Source organism: Choloepus didactylus, chromosome 11 (assembly GCF_015220235.1).
Source record: "Choloepus didactylus isolate mChoDid1 chromosome 11, mChoDid1.pri, whole genome shotgun sequence".
In the NCBI taxonomy this organism is placed as follows: domain Eukaryota; kingdom Metazoa; phylum Chordata; class Mammalia; order Pilosa; family Megalonychidae; genus Choloepus; species Choloepus didactylus.
The window spans coordinates 65,023,553-65,040,668 of record NC_051317.1 but is presented as its reverse complement, the minus strand read 5'-3'; the positions used below and the strand labels follow the sequence as shown (position 1 = coordinate 65,040,668).

General features: G+C 37.0%; 1 protein-coding gene across 2 annotated transcripts in view; it reads right to left on the bottom strand.

The window, feature by feature from the left end:
* WDR70 (WD repeat domain 70) overlaps window positions 1-17,116 on the bottom strand; it is a 558,042-nt gene that overhangs the window by 392,651 nt on the left and 148,275 nt on the right. For both annotated transcript variants that reach the window (XM_037799489.1, XM_037799490.1), the window contains exon 7: window positions 16,569-16,702. In XM_037799489.1, coding sequence (XP_037655417.1) covers window positions 16,569-16,702 — 134 coding nt within the window. The remainder of the gene's footprint in view (window positions 1-16,568; window positions 16,703-17,116) is intronic.

Sequence of the window (17,116 nt, the reverse complement as noted above, 5' to 3'; positions counted from 1 at the left end):
CACTACCTAACTCATTTTATGAAGCTAACATCAATCTAATACCAAAACCAGGCAAAGATGCTACAAAAAAGGAAAACTACCGGCCAATCTCCCTAATGAATATAGATGCAAAAATCCTCAACAAAATACTTGCAAATCGAATCCAAAGACACATTAAAAAAATCATACACCATGACCAAGTGGGGTTCATTCCAGGCATGCAAGGATGGTTCAACATAAGAAAAACAATCAATGTATTACAACACATTGAAAACTCGAAAGGGAAAAATCAATTGATCATCTCAATAGATGCTGAAAAGCATTTGACAAAATCCAACATCCGTTTTTGATAAAAACACTTCAAAAGGTAGGAATTGAAGGAAACTTCCTCAACATGATAAAGAGCATATATGAAAAACCCACAGCCAGCATAGTACTCAATGGTGAGAGACTGAAAGCCTTCCCTCTAAGATCAGGAACAAGACAAGGATGCCCGCTGTCACCACTGTTATTCAACATTGTGCTGGAAGTGCTAGCCAGGGCAATCCGGCAAGACAAAGAAATAAAAGGCATCCAAATTGGAAAAGAAGAAGTAAAACTGTCATTGTTTGCAGATGATATGATCTTATATCTAGAAAACCCTGAGAAATCGACGATACACCTACTAGAGCTAATAAACAAATTTAGCAAAGTAGCGGGATACAAGATTAATGCACATAAGTCAGTAATGTTTCTATATGCTAGAAATGAACAAACTGAAGAGACACTCAAGAAAAAGATACCATTTTCAATAGCAACTAAAAAATCAAGTACCTAGGAATAAACTTAACCAAAGATGTAAAAGACCTATACAAAGAAAACTACATAACTCTACTAAAAGAAATAGAAGGGGACCTTAAAAGATGGAAAAATATTCCATGTTCATGGATAGGAAGGCTAAATGTCATTAAGATGTCAATTCTACCCAAACTCATCTACAGATTCAATGCAATCCCAATCAAAATTCCAACAACCTACTTTGCAGACTTGGAAAAGCTAGTTATCAAATTTATTTGGAAAGGGAAGATGCCTCGAATTGCTAAAGACACTCTAAAAAAGAAAAACGAAGTGGGAGGACTTACACTCCCTGACTTTGAAGCTTATTATAAAGCCACAGTTGCCAAAACAGCATGGTACTGGCACAAAGATAGACATATAGATCAATGGAATCGAATTGAGAATTCAGAGATAGACCCTCAGATCTATGGCCGACTGATCTTTGATAAGGCCCCCAAAGTCACCGAACTGAGCCATAATGGTCTTTTCAACAAATGGGGCTGGGAGAGTTGGATATCCATATCCAAAAGAATGAAAGAGGACCCCTACCTCACCCCCTACACAAAAATTAACTCAAAATGGACCAAAGATCTCAATATAAAAGAAAGTACCATTAAACTCCTAGAAGATAATGTAGGAAAACATCTTCAAGACCTTGTATTAGGAGGCCACTTCCTAGACTTTACACCCAAAGCACAAGCAACAAAAGAGAAAATAGATAAATGGGAACTCCTCAAGCTTAGAAGTTTCTGCACCTCAAAGGAATTTCTCAAAAAGGTAAAGAGGCAGCCAACTCAATGGGAAAAAATTTTTGGAAACCATGTATCTGACAAAGACTGATATCTTGCATATACAAAGAAATCCTACAACTCAATGACAATAGTACAGACAGCCCAATTATAAAATGGGCAAAAGATATGAAAAGACAGTTCTCTGAAGAGGAAATACAAATGGCCAAGAAACACATGAAAAAATGTTCAGCTTCACTAGCTATTAGAGAGATGCAAATTAAGACCACAATGAGATACCATCTAACACCGGTTAGAATGGCTGCCATTAAACAAACAGGAAACTACAAATGCTGGAGGGGATGTGGAGAAATTGGAACTCTTATTCATTGTTGGTGGGACTGTATAATGGTTCAGCCACTCTGGAAGTCAGTCTGGCAGTTCCTTAGAAAACTAGAGATAGAGCTACCATTCGATCCAGCGATTGCACTTCTCGGTATATACCCGGAAGATCGGAAAGCAGTGACACGAACAGATATCTGCACGCCAATGTTCATAGCAGCATTATTCACAATTGCCAAGAGATGGAAACAACCCAAATGTCCTTCAACAGATGAGTGGATAAATAAAATGTGGTATATACACACGATGGAATACTACGCGGCAGTAAGAAGGAACGATCTGGTGAAACATATGACAACATGGATGAACCTTGAAGACATAATGCTGAGCGAAATAAGCCAGGCACAAAAAGAGAAATATTATATGCTACCACTAATGTGAACTTTGAAAAATGTAAAACAAATGGTTTATAATGTAGAATGTAGGGGAACTAGCAGTAGAGAGCAATTAAGGAAGGGGGAACAATAATCCAAGAAGAACAGATAAGCTATTTAACGTTCTGGGGATGCCCAGAAATGACTATGGTCTGTTAATTTCTGATGGATGTAGTAGGAACAAGTTCACTGAAATGTTGCTATAGTATGTAACTTTCTTGGGGTAAAGTAGGAACATGTTGGAAGTTAAGCAGTTATCTTAGGTTAGTTGTCTTTTTCTTACTCCCTTGCTATGGTCTCTTTGAAATGTTCTTGTATTGTATGTTTGTTTTCTTTTTAACTTTTTTTTCATACAGTTGATTTGAAAAAAGAAGGGAAAGTTAAAAAAAAAAAAAAAAAGAAAAAAGACAAACAAGGAGAAAAAAAAAAAAAAAAGATGTAGTGCCCCCTTGAGGAGCCTGTGGAGAATGCAGGGGTATTCGCCTACCCCACCTCCATGGTTGCTAACATGACCACAGACATAGGGGACTGGTGGTTTGATGGGTTGAGCCCTCTACCATAAGTTTTACCCTTGGGAAGACAGTTGCTGCAAAGGAGAGGCTAGGCCTCCCTGTATTTGTGCCTAAGAGTCTCCTCCTGAATGCCTCTTTGTTGCTCAGATGTGGCCCTCTCTCTCTGGCTAAGCCAACTTGAAAGGTGAAATCACTGCCCTCCCCCCTACGTGGGATCAGACACCCAGGGAAGTGAATCTCCCTGGCAACGTGGAATATGACTCCCGGGGAGGAATGTAGACCCGGCATCGTGGGATGGAGAACATCTTCTTGACCAAAAGGGGGATGTGAAAGGAAATGAAATAAGCTTCAGTGGCAGAGAGATTCCAAAACGAGCCGAGAGATCACTCTGGTGGGCACTCTTACGCACACTTTAGACAACCTTTTTTAGGTTCTAAAGAATTGGGGTAGCTGGTGGTGGATACCTGAAACTATTAAACTACAACCCAGAACCCATGAATCTCGAAGACAGTTGTATAAAAATGTAGCTTATGAGGGGTGAAAGTGGGATTGGGAATGCCATAAGGACCAAACTCCACTTTGTCTAGTTTATGGATCGATGTGTAGAAAAGTAGGGGAAGCAAACAAACAGACAAAGGTACCCAGTGTTCTTTTTTACTTCAATTGCTTTTTTTCACTCTAATTATTATTCTTGTTATTTTTGTGTGTGTGCTAATGAAGGTGTCAGGGATTGATTTAGGTGATGAATGTACAACTATGTAATGGTACTGTAAACAATCGAAAGTACAATTTGTTTTGTATGACTGCGTGGTATGTGAATATATCTCAATAAAATGATGATAAAAAAAAAAAAAAAAAAAAGACCTATACAAAGAAAACTACATAACTCTACTAAAAGAAATAGAAGGGGACCTTAAAAGATGGAAAAATATTCCATGTTCATGGATAGGAAGGCTAAATGTCATTAAGATGTCAATTCTACCCAAAGTCATCTACAGATTCAATGCAATCCCAATCAAAATTCCAACAACCTACTTTGCAGACTTGGAAAAGCTAGTTATCAAATTTATTTGGAAAGGGAAGATGCCTCGAATTGCTAAAGACACTCTAAAAAAGAAAAACGAAGTGGGAGGACTTCCACTCCCTGACTTTGAAGCTTATTATAAAGCCACAGTTGCCAAAACAGCATGGTACTGGCACAAAGATAGACATATAGATCAATGGAATCGAATTCAGAATTCAGAGATAGACCCTCAGATCTATGGCCAACTGATCTTTGATAAGGCCCCCAAAGTCACTGAACTGAGTCATAATGGTCTTTTCAACAAATGGGGCTGGGAGAGTTGGATATCCATATCCAAAAGAATGAAAGAGGACCCCTACCTCACCCCCTACACAAAAATTAACTCAAAATGGACCAAAGATCTCAATATAAAAGAAAGTACCATAAAACTCCTAGAAGATAATGTAGGAAAACATCTTCAAGACCTTGTATTAGGCGGCCACTTCCTAGACTTTACACCCAAAGCACAAGCAACAAAAGAGAAAATAGATAAATGGGAACTCCTCAAGCTTAGAAGTTTCTGCACCTCAAAGGAATTTCTCAAAAAGGTAAAGAGGCAGCCAACTCAATGGGAAAAAATTTTTGGAAACCATGTATCTGACAAAAGACTGATATCTTGCATACATAAAGAAATCCTACAACTCAATGACAATAGTACAGACAGCCCAATTATAAAATGGGCAAAAGATATGAAAAGACAGTTCTCTGAAGAGGAAATACAAATGGCCAAGAAACACATGAAAAATGTTCAGCTTCACTAGCTATTATAGAGATGCAAATTAAGACCACAATGAGATACCATGTAACACCGGTTAGAATGGCTGCCATTAAACAAACAGGAAACTACAAATGCTGGAGGGGATGTGGAGAAATTGGAACTCTTATTCATTGTTGGTGGCACTGTATAATGGTTCAGCCACTCTGGAAGTCAGTCTGGCAGTTCCTTAGAAAACTAGATATAGAGTTACCATTCGATCCAGCGATTGCACTTCTCGGTATATACCCGGAAGATCGGAAAACAGTGACTTGAACAGATATCTGCATGCCAATGTTCATAGCAGCATTATTCACAATTGCCAAGAGATGGGAAAAACCCAAATGTCCTTCAACAGATGACTGTATAAATAAAATGTGGTATATACACACGATGGAATACTACGCGGCAGTAAGAAGGAACAATCTCGTGAAACATATGACAACATGGATGAACCTTGAAGATATAATGCTGAGTGAAATAAGCCAGGCACAAAAAGAGAAATATTATATGCTACCACTAATGTGAACTTTGAAAAATGTAAAATAAATGGTTTATAATGTAGAATGTAGGGGAACTAGCAATAGAGAGCAATTAAGGAAGGGGGAACAATAATCCAAGAAGAATAGATAAGCTATTTAACGTTCTGGGGATGCCCAGGAATGACTATGGTCTGTTAATTTCTGATGGATATAGTAGGAACAAGTTCACAGAAATGTTGCTATATTATGTAACTTTCTTGGGGTAAAGCAGGAACATGTTGGAAGTTAAGCAGTTATCTTAGGTTAGTTGTCTTTTTCTTACTCCCTTGTTATGGTCTCTTTGAAATGTTCTTTTATTGTATGTTTGTTTTCTTTTTAACTTTTTTTTCATACAGTTGATTTAAAAAAGAAGGGAAAGTTAAAAAAAAAAAAAGAAAAACAAGGGAAAAAAAAAAGATGTAGTGCCCCCTTGAGGAGCCTGTGGAGAATGCAGGGGTATTCGCGTACCCCACCTCCATGGTTGCTAACATGACCACAGACATAGGGGACTGGTGGTTTGATGGGTTGAGCCCTCTACCGTAGGTTTTACCCTTGGGAAGACGGTTGCTGCAAAGGAGAGGCTAGGCCTCCCTATGGTTGTGCCTAAGAGCGTCCTCCCGAATGCCTCTTTGTTGCTCAGATGTGGCCCTCTCTCTCTGGCTAAGCCAACTTGAAAGGTGAAATCACTGCCCTCCCCCCTACGTGGGATCAGACACCCAGGGGAGTGAATCTCCCTGGCGACGTGGAATATGACTCCCGGGGAGGAATGTAGACCTGGCATCGTGGGACGGAGAACATCTTCTTGACCAAAAGGGGGATGTGAAAGGAAATGAAATAAGCTTCAGTAGCAGAGAGATTCCAAAAGGAGCCGAGAGGTCATTCTGGTGGGCACTCTTACGCACACTTTAGACAACCCTTTTTAGGTTCTAAAGAATTGGGGTAGCTGGTGGTGGATACCTGAAACTATCAAACTACAACCCAGAACCCATGAATCTCGAAGACAATTGTATGAAAATGTAGCTTATGAGGGGTGACAATGGGATTGGGAAAGCCATAAGGACCACACTCCACTTTGTCTAGTTTATGGATGGATGAGTAGAAAAATAGGGGAAGGAAACAAAAAGACAAAGGTACCCAGTGTTCTTTTTTACTTCAATTGCTCTTTTTCACTCTAATTATTATTCTTGTTATTTTTGTGTGTGTGCTAATGAAGGTGTCAGGGATTGATTTAGGTGATGAATGTACAACTATGTAATGGTACTGTAAACAATCGAAAGTACGATTTGTTTTGTATGACTGTGTGGTATGTGAATATATCTCAATAAAATGAAGATAAAAAAAAAAAAAGAATACACTGGTAAAGAGCACAATGTACCACGGAGGAGACCTTAAAAAAAAAAAAAAAAAAAAGCGAAGGAAAGAGTAAGACATTCCCAATTAAACAAAAGCTGAGAGAATCATCTCCACTAGATCAGGGAGTTCTACAGGTTGAAAGGAAAGGAAAATAGAGAATTGACTAAAGCCACATGAATAAAGATTTCTGGTAAAGATAATGACATAGATAAACATAAATGGCAATACTATTGTATTTTTTGTTTGTAATGCCACTTTTTACTTTCTACAGTATCTAAAAGGCAAATGCATGAAATGCCATGATAAATCAGTGGTTTGGGACTCATAATGTATAAATACGTAATTGGTGAAGGAACTACATAAAGATGGGGCAAAGAGGGTACAGGAACATAACGTACGCTACTGAAGTTACATTAGATCCACACACAAAAAAATCAAGGATTGTGTAAAGTATGAGTCTCTCAAATCCAAATTCACCCTTCACTACCTGTTTTGCAAAAAATGATTTGGGCTTTTTAAATATTTTTGCTTTGCCAACTGGCATGATGTTAAATTTTGTCGGTAGAGGGCACTAGAGAGACATTGCAGAAAAGAGGGGTTTTCCTTCCTGGTTCTGTTATATTCCTTCTGGCAGTCCCCTGCCCCACGTAGCTAGCTTCTTCAGCATTTGCTCCTTCCGTGCACACAGTTCTCCAGTGTTCAACTCTTGCAACATTCACGGCTTCTCTACAGTCTAGATCCTGAAGTAAATGGTGGTCAACAGACCCCAACAGTCTCTCCCAACATCCCCCTTGAGCAGTTTTGTAACAGACTGCCTCTGATGAGACACTTCCCTGGGAACAGCTTCCCCTAGCACCCAGGAAGAGGGATTTCTGGCAAGTTCTGGAGTGCACAACCATGACAACTTCTCTGCCATTGAGTGAGTTCATGCCCTCTGACATAAGGTCTGGATCTCAGTCCTGGAGGCTTCTTTATTGAATACTCTATCTCAATCCCCAGGTAGTGGCTGCTCCTTATATCTGCAATTCCTGTACACTTTGGAGTTCTCTTTTATTAGCTAATACTTTTTATTAGCCAAGTCTCATCACTCCAATTCCTGTTATAGTTAGTATTTCTTTACATTAAACTTCTGTTCAAATTAAAGTAATTTCTCTCTAATAGAACCCTAATTAATACACTAAACATCAGGCAATTAATCAGAAACTGAGAACATTATAGGCCGCTTAGTTCGATTTTACATACATACATACCTACATACATTTTACTAAATTCCTCTATTTACATGTGGAAGGAAATGCAGTATCTTAGCTATTTCACACTTACACTCACTTTGCTTTTTAGCCATACAGGAACATTTTAACAATTTCCCTCTGTCTCACTGTTTTTCATGAGCTCTCTAAAGTCTCCTTTGCCAACATTAAAATAAAATGTTCAGCATCAAGCTGCTCATTCCCATCCCACTTCGCTCTTAATTCTGCCAGCCACAGAGTTAAAAGGGTAAGATTAAGAGTCATTAGACACAGTACCAAGGAGAATTAAAGCGTTTGTTCAAGGGGTATAACATCTGTTCCTCAAATTCCTGCCTAAACAACTAAGATTCCAATCAAAGAGAAGGGAGGGAAAGCCAATCTGACAGTATTTGGGAGTCATGAGGAAGTGAATGTCCTCTCAGGGAGTAACTCTGACACCAGAGGAAGGCTTAGTGACATTGCACAATTCTTTCTGTGAAGTTATTCATGTGGCAAGTGGGAGAATACAAATGTAAGTGGAGGGGAGTAGGAAGGTAAAGATTGAGGATCCTTTTAAGTAGTTTTTGCTCAACTAGCAAAACAAGCTGGGACATGCAAGACAGATATACACAGCTGTTGCGGCTGTCACTTGTGGCTCAAGAGCCAAGGTGTCCTGATACAGTGAAAAGCACACTGGAATGCAAGTCAGGACTCCATGGATCTAAGTCCTCACTCTGCCACCTACTCACTGTGTAATGATGAGCAAATCCTGTGGCTTCACTAGACTCAGTCTCAATATTTGGAAAACTAGTTGATGTGACCAGATGGCAGCACTATACAGAGACTCCCTGAGACACAGAGTTCATATACTAGCTTTATAACTTTACAGAGTCCTGGTTTCCTCCACTGAAGGGGGGGGAGGGGGGATAGGAGAAACAATACAAGGATTAAAAATAATATATATATATAAATATATATATATAGGCACCTTGCAGCAAGTAGTAGTATTTTTATTTCCAAGGTCTCTTTAAGATTATTTAAGGGGTATAACATCTTGGTAGCCAAATGCAACGAAATTTCCAAGTTTATCACAAGTTAAATTAGCATACACGTAACCCATATTTCAACCATTACTAACCAAAATACTCAAGAGAAATGTTATTACATCTTATCTGATTTTCTGCACCCAAACAAAAAAAATCAAGGATTGTGTAAAGTATGAGTACTATCTTCTTCGAAATGAAAGGCAATAATGATTAGACAAAATATAGTTTCAGATTTGCATGCCATCTTCCTATGGTATTTGATGAAATTATATGTTCCTTCCAGATTGAAATATGTATTATCTAGTGCTGGGAAGAGACGAAGAAGGCAAGAGGCATGAATTACAACCACTAAAGGTTTCTGTAGGAGAAGAGAGGAAAATACGTACCTAATTTATTCCATGCCAAAATAAATCTTCAGCTACTTCAATATATTAGCTTTTAAATTTGAGAATAGATTTCAAATGCAAAATTAAATGTTAGCAAGCTAGTACAACCAATATATCTGTCAAACAAAACTAAAGCCACAGACATTTTTCCAAAAATATTACTCCTAGAAAATTTTAGAGCAATTTTTATTCCAGGATTATATACAATTTTACTAAACCCAATCCATAACTCTTCTATTCCATTAAAATACACATTCTTGTTTAGAAAGGTACAGATTAGTAAACCTGATATGTTTTCACAAATTCTATGCTAAATTAGGATAATAGGTCCACAAAGCAAGGGTCCCAAATAACTGTACTGAGTTGAATTGTGCCCCTTCCCGCAAAAAAGATATCTCCAAGTCACAACCCTGAGTATCTGTGAATATAACATTATTTGGAAAAGGGGGACTTGAAGGGTAATTAAGGTAAGGATCTCAAGATGAGATCCTCCTGAATTAGTATGGGCCCTAAATCAAATAATGGGTATCCTTATAAGGGACAGAAAAGGAGAAGACACAGAGAAACAGGGGAGAAGGTCATTGTGAAGATGGAAGTAAAGATTGTAGTGATGCATCTACCACAGCCAAGGTACACTGCCAACATTCACCAGAAGTCAGGAGAGAGGAATGAAGCAGATTCTGCCTCAGAGCCTCCAGAAGGAACTAACCTATTAACACTGTGATTTTGGACTTCTGGCCTCTGGAACTGTGAGAGAATAAATTTCTGTTGTTTTAAGTCACCAAGTTTCTGGTTCTTTGTTATGGCAGCCCTAGAAAATAATACAATACCTAAACAATATATTTTAATATCTTCGATGGATTAGAGAAATAGTATCAAGGACAGCCAACCAATGAGGAAGAATAACTGAGGAAAGCTAAGTTCTTGGTTCTAATTATTTTCTATAGTTTCCTTTATGATAATACTGATGTTCAGAATAACCCTTGAGTCAATTCTGGCAGCAAAGCAACAGGTTCAGCATTTAACAATGACTAAAAGAAAGTGTTTATGGAGAAAAGAATAGAAAGGATCCTTCTTTAGAAAGCTTCTCTGGGGAACTGACGTTTAAGTGTAGACTTAAGGATAAGGAGGAGCTAATCTTCTTGTGTGGGCAAGGCGGGGTGTAGGAGGAGTTATAAAATTGTACTCCAACTAGATAAAAACATACTGTGCAAAACTCTTGAGGTCATTGTGCTACAGGATAATAAGAAAAGGGAATAAATTCACAGAGGCCAGATCATAAAGGACTTTATAAACCATGACAAGGCATTCAGGTTTTATACAAAGTGCATCAAGAAAGAAAATAAGGAATTTAGAATGGAATAGTGGGGGATGAGGGGGTAGGGGCAGACAGTAAGGAAACTGCTGCAGTACTCTAGGTAAAATTTAAGCAAAGACCCTTGAGTAGAACCATGAAGGAAGGGTTTTCAAGAGTTTGGAGAGGGAAAAGGAAAGTATAACGAATAAATGAATGGGAGAAAAGAGCCTAGTAATGGGGGATGAGGGAAGAGTGTGGGGATGCTGACTTGACGGCAATGAAGCTTTCACATTGTGAACTAATAAGAAATAAGTATGATGACTATAAAAGTCCTATAAAATTCAACAGAAGAATATAAACTTAAGACTTTAGAAATTAAGGAATTATGAAGGTCACCCAAGCATCTAAAACAAAAAAATGGAGGGGAGATACTGCAGATGGTGCACAAAGAATATAAATATAGGGTCCTAAAGAACTGGAAAAATAGCTAATATAACAGAAGACATCTAAGGAAAAATAGCTGCTTGAGGAACATAGAAGGCTCCCCTATTCCAAATGACAAAAGAAATAATCTAGAAAAAAAATGTAAAAATAGGGAGCGTCCTCTGATTGGAAAACAAAAGAACTATTAAAATGTGGAAACTATCCAAAAATTTCTATTGGGAAAGGACTAGAATGATTAGAAAAACACCTCACAGAAATGTGAAAATAACCCAGAAATCATAAAGTACTAGAGGAGCACTTTCTAAAAGTGGCAGGGCTATCCTTAGGAAACTGTTATCATAATCCATTTTCAGCTCAAAAGGATATTCAAGAGTTAATACAGTAGTTGACAAAACACAGATGTGCCAACCAATTAGACATCTGAACTGTTTGGGACCCATGGCCCCTATTTTCCTTCCAGTTTTTTCCTTTTGGAATGGAAATGTTTATCCTATGCCTGTCACTCCTTTATATATTGGAAGCAGCTAATTTGTTTTCTACATTTCACAGGTCCACAAACAGAGGGAAATTGTGTCCCAGGATAGAACACATCCATAACCAATTTTTATGAGACTTTGCACTTGGTATTGTTATTAAACTAACTTAAGGCTTTGGAGATACTGTGATGGAATGAACATATTTTGCATTTAGGAAGAAAATGTCTTTTTGGGGTCCAGAGAATGGAGTGTGATAGGTTGACGCGTTATGTACCTGTGCCATTTTGTATATATTATGTTCCCCAGAAAAAGCCATACCCTTTGATGCAATCTTGTGGGGCAGACATATTAGTGGGGATTAAGTTGGAACGTTTGGATTTGGGTTGTTTGCACTGAGGTGCGCCCCACCCAACTGTAGGTGGTAACTTTGATGGGATGATTTCCATGGAGGCATGGCCCCACCCATTCAGGGTGGGCCTTGATCAGTGGAGCCATATAAATGAGCTGACAAACAGAAGGAACTCAGGGACACTTTGAAGAAAGCACAGAAGCTGCAGATGAGAGACAGTTTGAAGACAGCCATTGAAAGCAGACTCTTGCTCCAGAGAAGCTAAGAGAGGACAAATATCCCAAGTGCAACTAAGAGTGACATTTTTGAGGAACTGCAGCCCAGAGAAGAACATCCTGGGAGAAAGCCATTTTGAACCCAGAACTTTGGAGCAGACACCAGCTATGTGCCTTCCCAGCTAACAGTTAAGGTTTTTCCGGACACCATCGGCCATCCTCCAGTGAAGGTACTTGGTTGTTGATGACTTACCTTGGACACTTTATGGCCTTAAGACTAACTGTATAACCAAATAAACCCCCTTTTATAAAAGCCAATCCATCTCTGGTGTTTTGCATTCTGGCAACATTAGCAAACCAGAACAGTGCCCCAGCAAAGTAAGTTCTTGAATCTAATCCATTCCTGTGTGTGTGAACCCATTGTATGTGGGATCTTTTGATAACGCTACTTCAGTTAAGGTGTCATCCACCTCATCAAGATGGACCTTAATCCTATTCCTGGAGTTCTTAATAAAAAAAATGGAACTCAGACCAAAAAACAAAAAACAAACAAAAAACAAACAAAAAAAACACAGAGAAAGCCAGGGAAACATGAAGCTGAAAGCAACAAAACCAGGAAAGAAGGGAGAGACCAGCAGATACCAACATGTGCCTTGCTCTATGGCAGACAAGTCAAGGATCACTGACAGCCAGTCTTCAGGAAGAAAGCATCACCTTGATAATGCCTTGATTTGGATATTTTCTCAGCCTCAAACTGTGAGCTAATAAATTCGTACTGGTTAAGCCAACCCATTTCACGGTATCTGCTTTAATCCACCTAAGACAGGAAACAGGTTCAACAGCAGACTAAAACTGGCAGAAGAATTAGAGAACTTGAAGAGAATTGAAATCATCCAGTCTGATGAAAAAACAGAAAATGAATGAATAAAAGTAAACAGAGCCTGAGGAACCTGTGGGACACCATCAAGTATACCTTTATACGCATTGTGGGATTCTCAGAAGGAGAACAGAAAACAGGGGCAGAGAGACTATTCAGAGAATAATTGCTGAAAACTTCCCAAATTTAATAAAAGAAATGAATATACACATGCAAGATGCTCCGTGAACTCCAAACAGCATAACCCGAAATAGACACACTGCAGATTATAACCAAACTGTTGAATGCCAAAATAAAGAGACAATTCTGAAAGCCACAAGAGAGAAGCAATGTGTCATGTACAAGGGAGCCTCAGTAAGACTCATTGCTGATTTCTCATCAGAAACCATGGAGGCAAGAAGGCAGTGGGATGACATATTTAAAGTGCTGAAAGTAAAACACTGCCAACCAAGAATTCTATATCTGGCAATACTGTCTTTCAAAAATAAGAGAGGGATTAAGACATTCCCAGATAAACAAAAGCTGAGGGACTCTGTCACCATGAAATCAGCTCTATAAGAGATGCTAAACAGAGTTCTGCAGGTTGAAAGGAAAAGACAATAGACAACAGATCAAAGATGCATGAAATAATAAAGATCTCCAGTGAAGGTAATGACTATGGTAAATATAAATGCCAGCACAATTGTATATTTGTAACTTCATTTTTACTTCAAGTGTCCAGAAAATGGATTGATAAATAGATAGACAAATGGATGGACACAGATCGATAGATACAATGATATGGCAAATGTAGCAAATGTTGAAATTGGTGGACCCAAGTACCTGGGAGGAGGAGGGTTTGTCAAGTTCTCTGTATGGGGTGTATTATTTTTGTAACTATACTATAATTTTATGATCTTACTGATATGAGATATTTAGAATAAACAAAGTCATAGAGTAATGGCTGCAACTGACTGAAATACAATGAAAATATAAAACTCATAGATACTGATATTCAAAAACAAAAAAGCTAAAAAAAGAAAAACTAAAAACAAAAAAACAAAAAAAAAAAACCCGCCATCACCACCACCATCAACAACTCATTAATCATCACCAACCCTTATACTGAATAGGGATAATTAAAATGAAATAGTTGAGCATCTATCCTGCTTTTCCAGTGGGAACTATATTTCAGAGTAACCAAATGATGTTGGACAATGAAGAAAGGTTCTTGTAGTATAATGCCAGCAAATAAATGTAGATTCAGATAACTGAATTGGAAAATTACCAACTTGCATTCTCCATTGAAATATCTAATTCAGGTATGAATCATCAACAGACCCTAATTCACTGGGTTAAAAGATGATGAGTATCTAGATATTTACATGGTAAAAAAATTATCTCCCCACAAATTTCTTACCAATCTCCAACATAAAATATTAACTTTCAGTGGAGCAATCAGATGTCACTAACTTAATCCAAGGATCAATTTTAATCACTATTCACTAACAGTGGAACAATCAGACTGTTCATGCTACCTGATGTGATATAATATGAAGGGTACAGCATCACCTATGAAGTATGATTAAGCCATTGGATCCTCTATAAGAAATACTGGAAATAAAGAAAAACTTAAATGACACCATAAGAAGGCACTTGGGAAAGGAAAATCATATACAGGACAACTGGGCATATTTAACAAAGCCATGGGGGAAAAAAAGATGGAGAGGGAAACTGTTCAAGATTATAAAATATGTAAGAGAGGTAACGACCGAATGCAATGTGTAGTACTTGATTGGATTCATGTTTAAACAAACCAGCATAAAACACATTTTGGGAACAAAAGGGGAAATTTAAATATGGGTATTAGAAATACCTAAGGAATTCTTAATAATTTTGTTAGCAGTAATAATGGAACTATGTTTATATAAGAAAATGTCTGTATTTTTTAAAGCTTCATATTAAATCTACAGAGGTAAAAAATTATATCTATGATTTACTTTATATACTTCAATAAATAAAAAAATTTGATCGAAATGTTTATACATCTTAAATCTAGGTAAAGGATAGATGACTATTATATTAATACTTCTACTTTAACCTATGTTTGAAAATTTTTACAATAAAAAGTGAATTACATGTAGATATACAGAAATAGGTATAGGTATACAATATAGCTAGCTACCTACCTAGCTAGCTAGATATATAGAGAGAGACCTGTAAAACATACGTTGAGTCCAAAAAAATCATTGTCATAAAAAGTAGAGTCACATTATTTGGAGATTAAGGGCTAATAATGGCTAAAGTCAAAATAGTTCTCATTATAGAGAGACAGACACAGAGAGCAAGATGGATAACAGACCAACTCATACGACTAAGGTAGCAAAATGTTAAAATTGGTGAATCTGGTATCTGGGAGGGTAGGGATATGTTGGAGTTCTTTATATGGGATTTGTATTGTTTTGCAACTGTCCTATAACTTTAAAATGATTATCAAACAAAAGTTTAATAAATAGTTTTCATGATCTAAATACTAATATTCATATCCAAATTTTCAGTATCAGAGTTTATATTATTTTTATATAGCTTTTCAAGAATTCTGTTAATTCTCATCTACTCTTTCATAGCTCACTAATATGTATAGATGGCAACAATTTAATTATGGGAGACTAAGCATATTCTTTGAGCTTTTTTGGCATTTTTCAATTACAACAGTCTAATAAATGATATGATTCCATTATAGAAAGAACAGTGGCTTGAGAATCATGAAACATATATCCTAGTCAGAGCTGTTCATTAATAGAACACTGAATAATCCTAAACAAGTCAGTTTATAGTTGAAAAGGTAGAAAAAGAGCACAACTTCTATATAAATCAAGAAACAATCATGTGGAAAAAGGAATATAATTACATATTTTAAGTATATTTTTAAAGGTCATCATACTAATTCAAGACACGCTGCCTTTTTATATCGTGGAACTTTTAAATATAACCATCAGATTAAGTCTTTCCCCTCTCTAATTAATCAGAGATCTCCTATATTCATTTAGGGAATACTCAAAATATTTACCAAAGATAGCTTGAGTTCTGACTTTCAAATTTATAAATCATAAGATTTCTGTGACAAACTGACTTAAACCACTATAGTGATATACAACTTTTAGGTTATTTTGCTATATGACTGTAGCTGCAAGATTAATTTCAGGTCTCAAACCCAATTCAGATCCACATGCAAATACTTATTAACTAAACATTTACTAGTAGGTAAGCAAAAAAATTCGTATGACATGTACTGCAGGTTTGAGAAAAATCCTAGCTCTCTAGCCTTTTAGGTGCTCCAGTCAATACTTGCAACACTTGAACTGGAAGCAAACAACCAATAGTGCGGAGACAAGAAGGTTCTCCATGTAGTCGACAAAATGCAGAGTTCACAGGTGGACATTTGGTTTAGCATTTAGTATTGGCTTAACACAAGTCACATACATAATATCACAATATTTACCGGAGAGTTTAAAAATAAGACAAGGCAACAATTTCTAAATAAAAATATTAAAGAAAATAACAAAATATAGAAACTGCCTTTAAAACACTGGTTAATGAAACTAAAGCAAAGAAATTTAAGGTTCATTTTACCTTCATTTTAATAATGAAGGTATATATAGTCACGTAAACTTATTGTACTTTGTTACAAATCATTACAGATGGGATTCAAATGACAAAACCACTCTGTCTTCAAATATGAAGATACTAAAGTCACTAAATACATACCATTCACAGGGCTGAAGGGAACGAAATGCCTTAAAAGAAGCATCCATTCCAGCAAAATCCCAAAACTTAACATCATAATCATATCCTCCAGTCACCAAACGGGCACCTGAAGGATCCAGACCCAATGCAGAAACCTAGTTTAAAAAAAAAAAAAAAGGCAAAGAAAAATAATTAATTGGAGAAAAGCAACTATAGTTCATTATAATCCTATATCTTTCTCTAACAGCATCCTCTATCTTATAGGCACTGGAAGTATAAACTACTAACTGTTGTTACCTCTGAAAAGTGGGATTAGAGAGTAACTGACTTGCTACAAGCATGATTTCCTTTGAAATAAAGAAACGAAAAATTTGTTAATTTTCAGCTTTCCCAACGTATCAACCATGTACTCAGATCAGCAACCACTGCAATTCAATTACCTAAACTAAGCTAATTTAGTATATAAGTAGACATTGCACAAATAATTCAGCTTTTCCAATGAATGATCACAAGGAAACATTTTTAGATAGATTACCACTTAATGAAGATCACATGAACCTAAAATTACC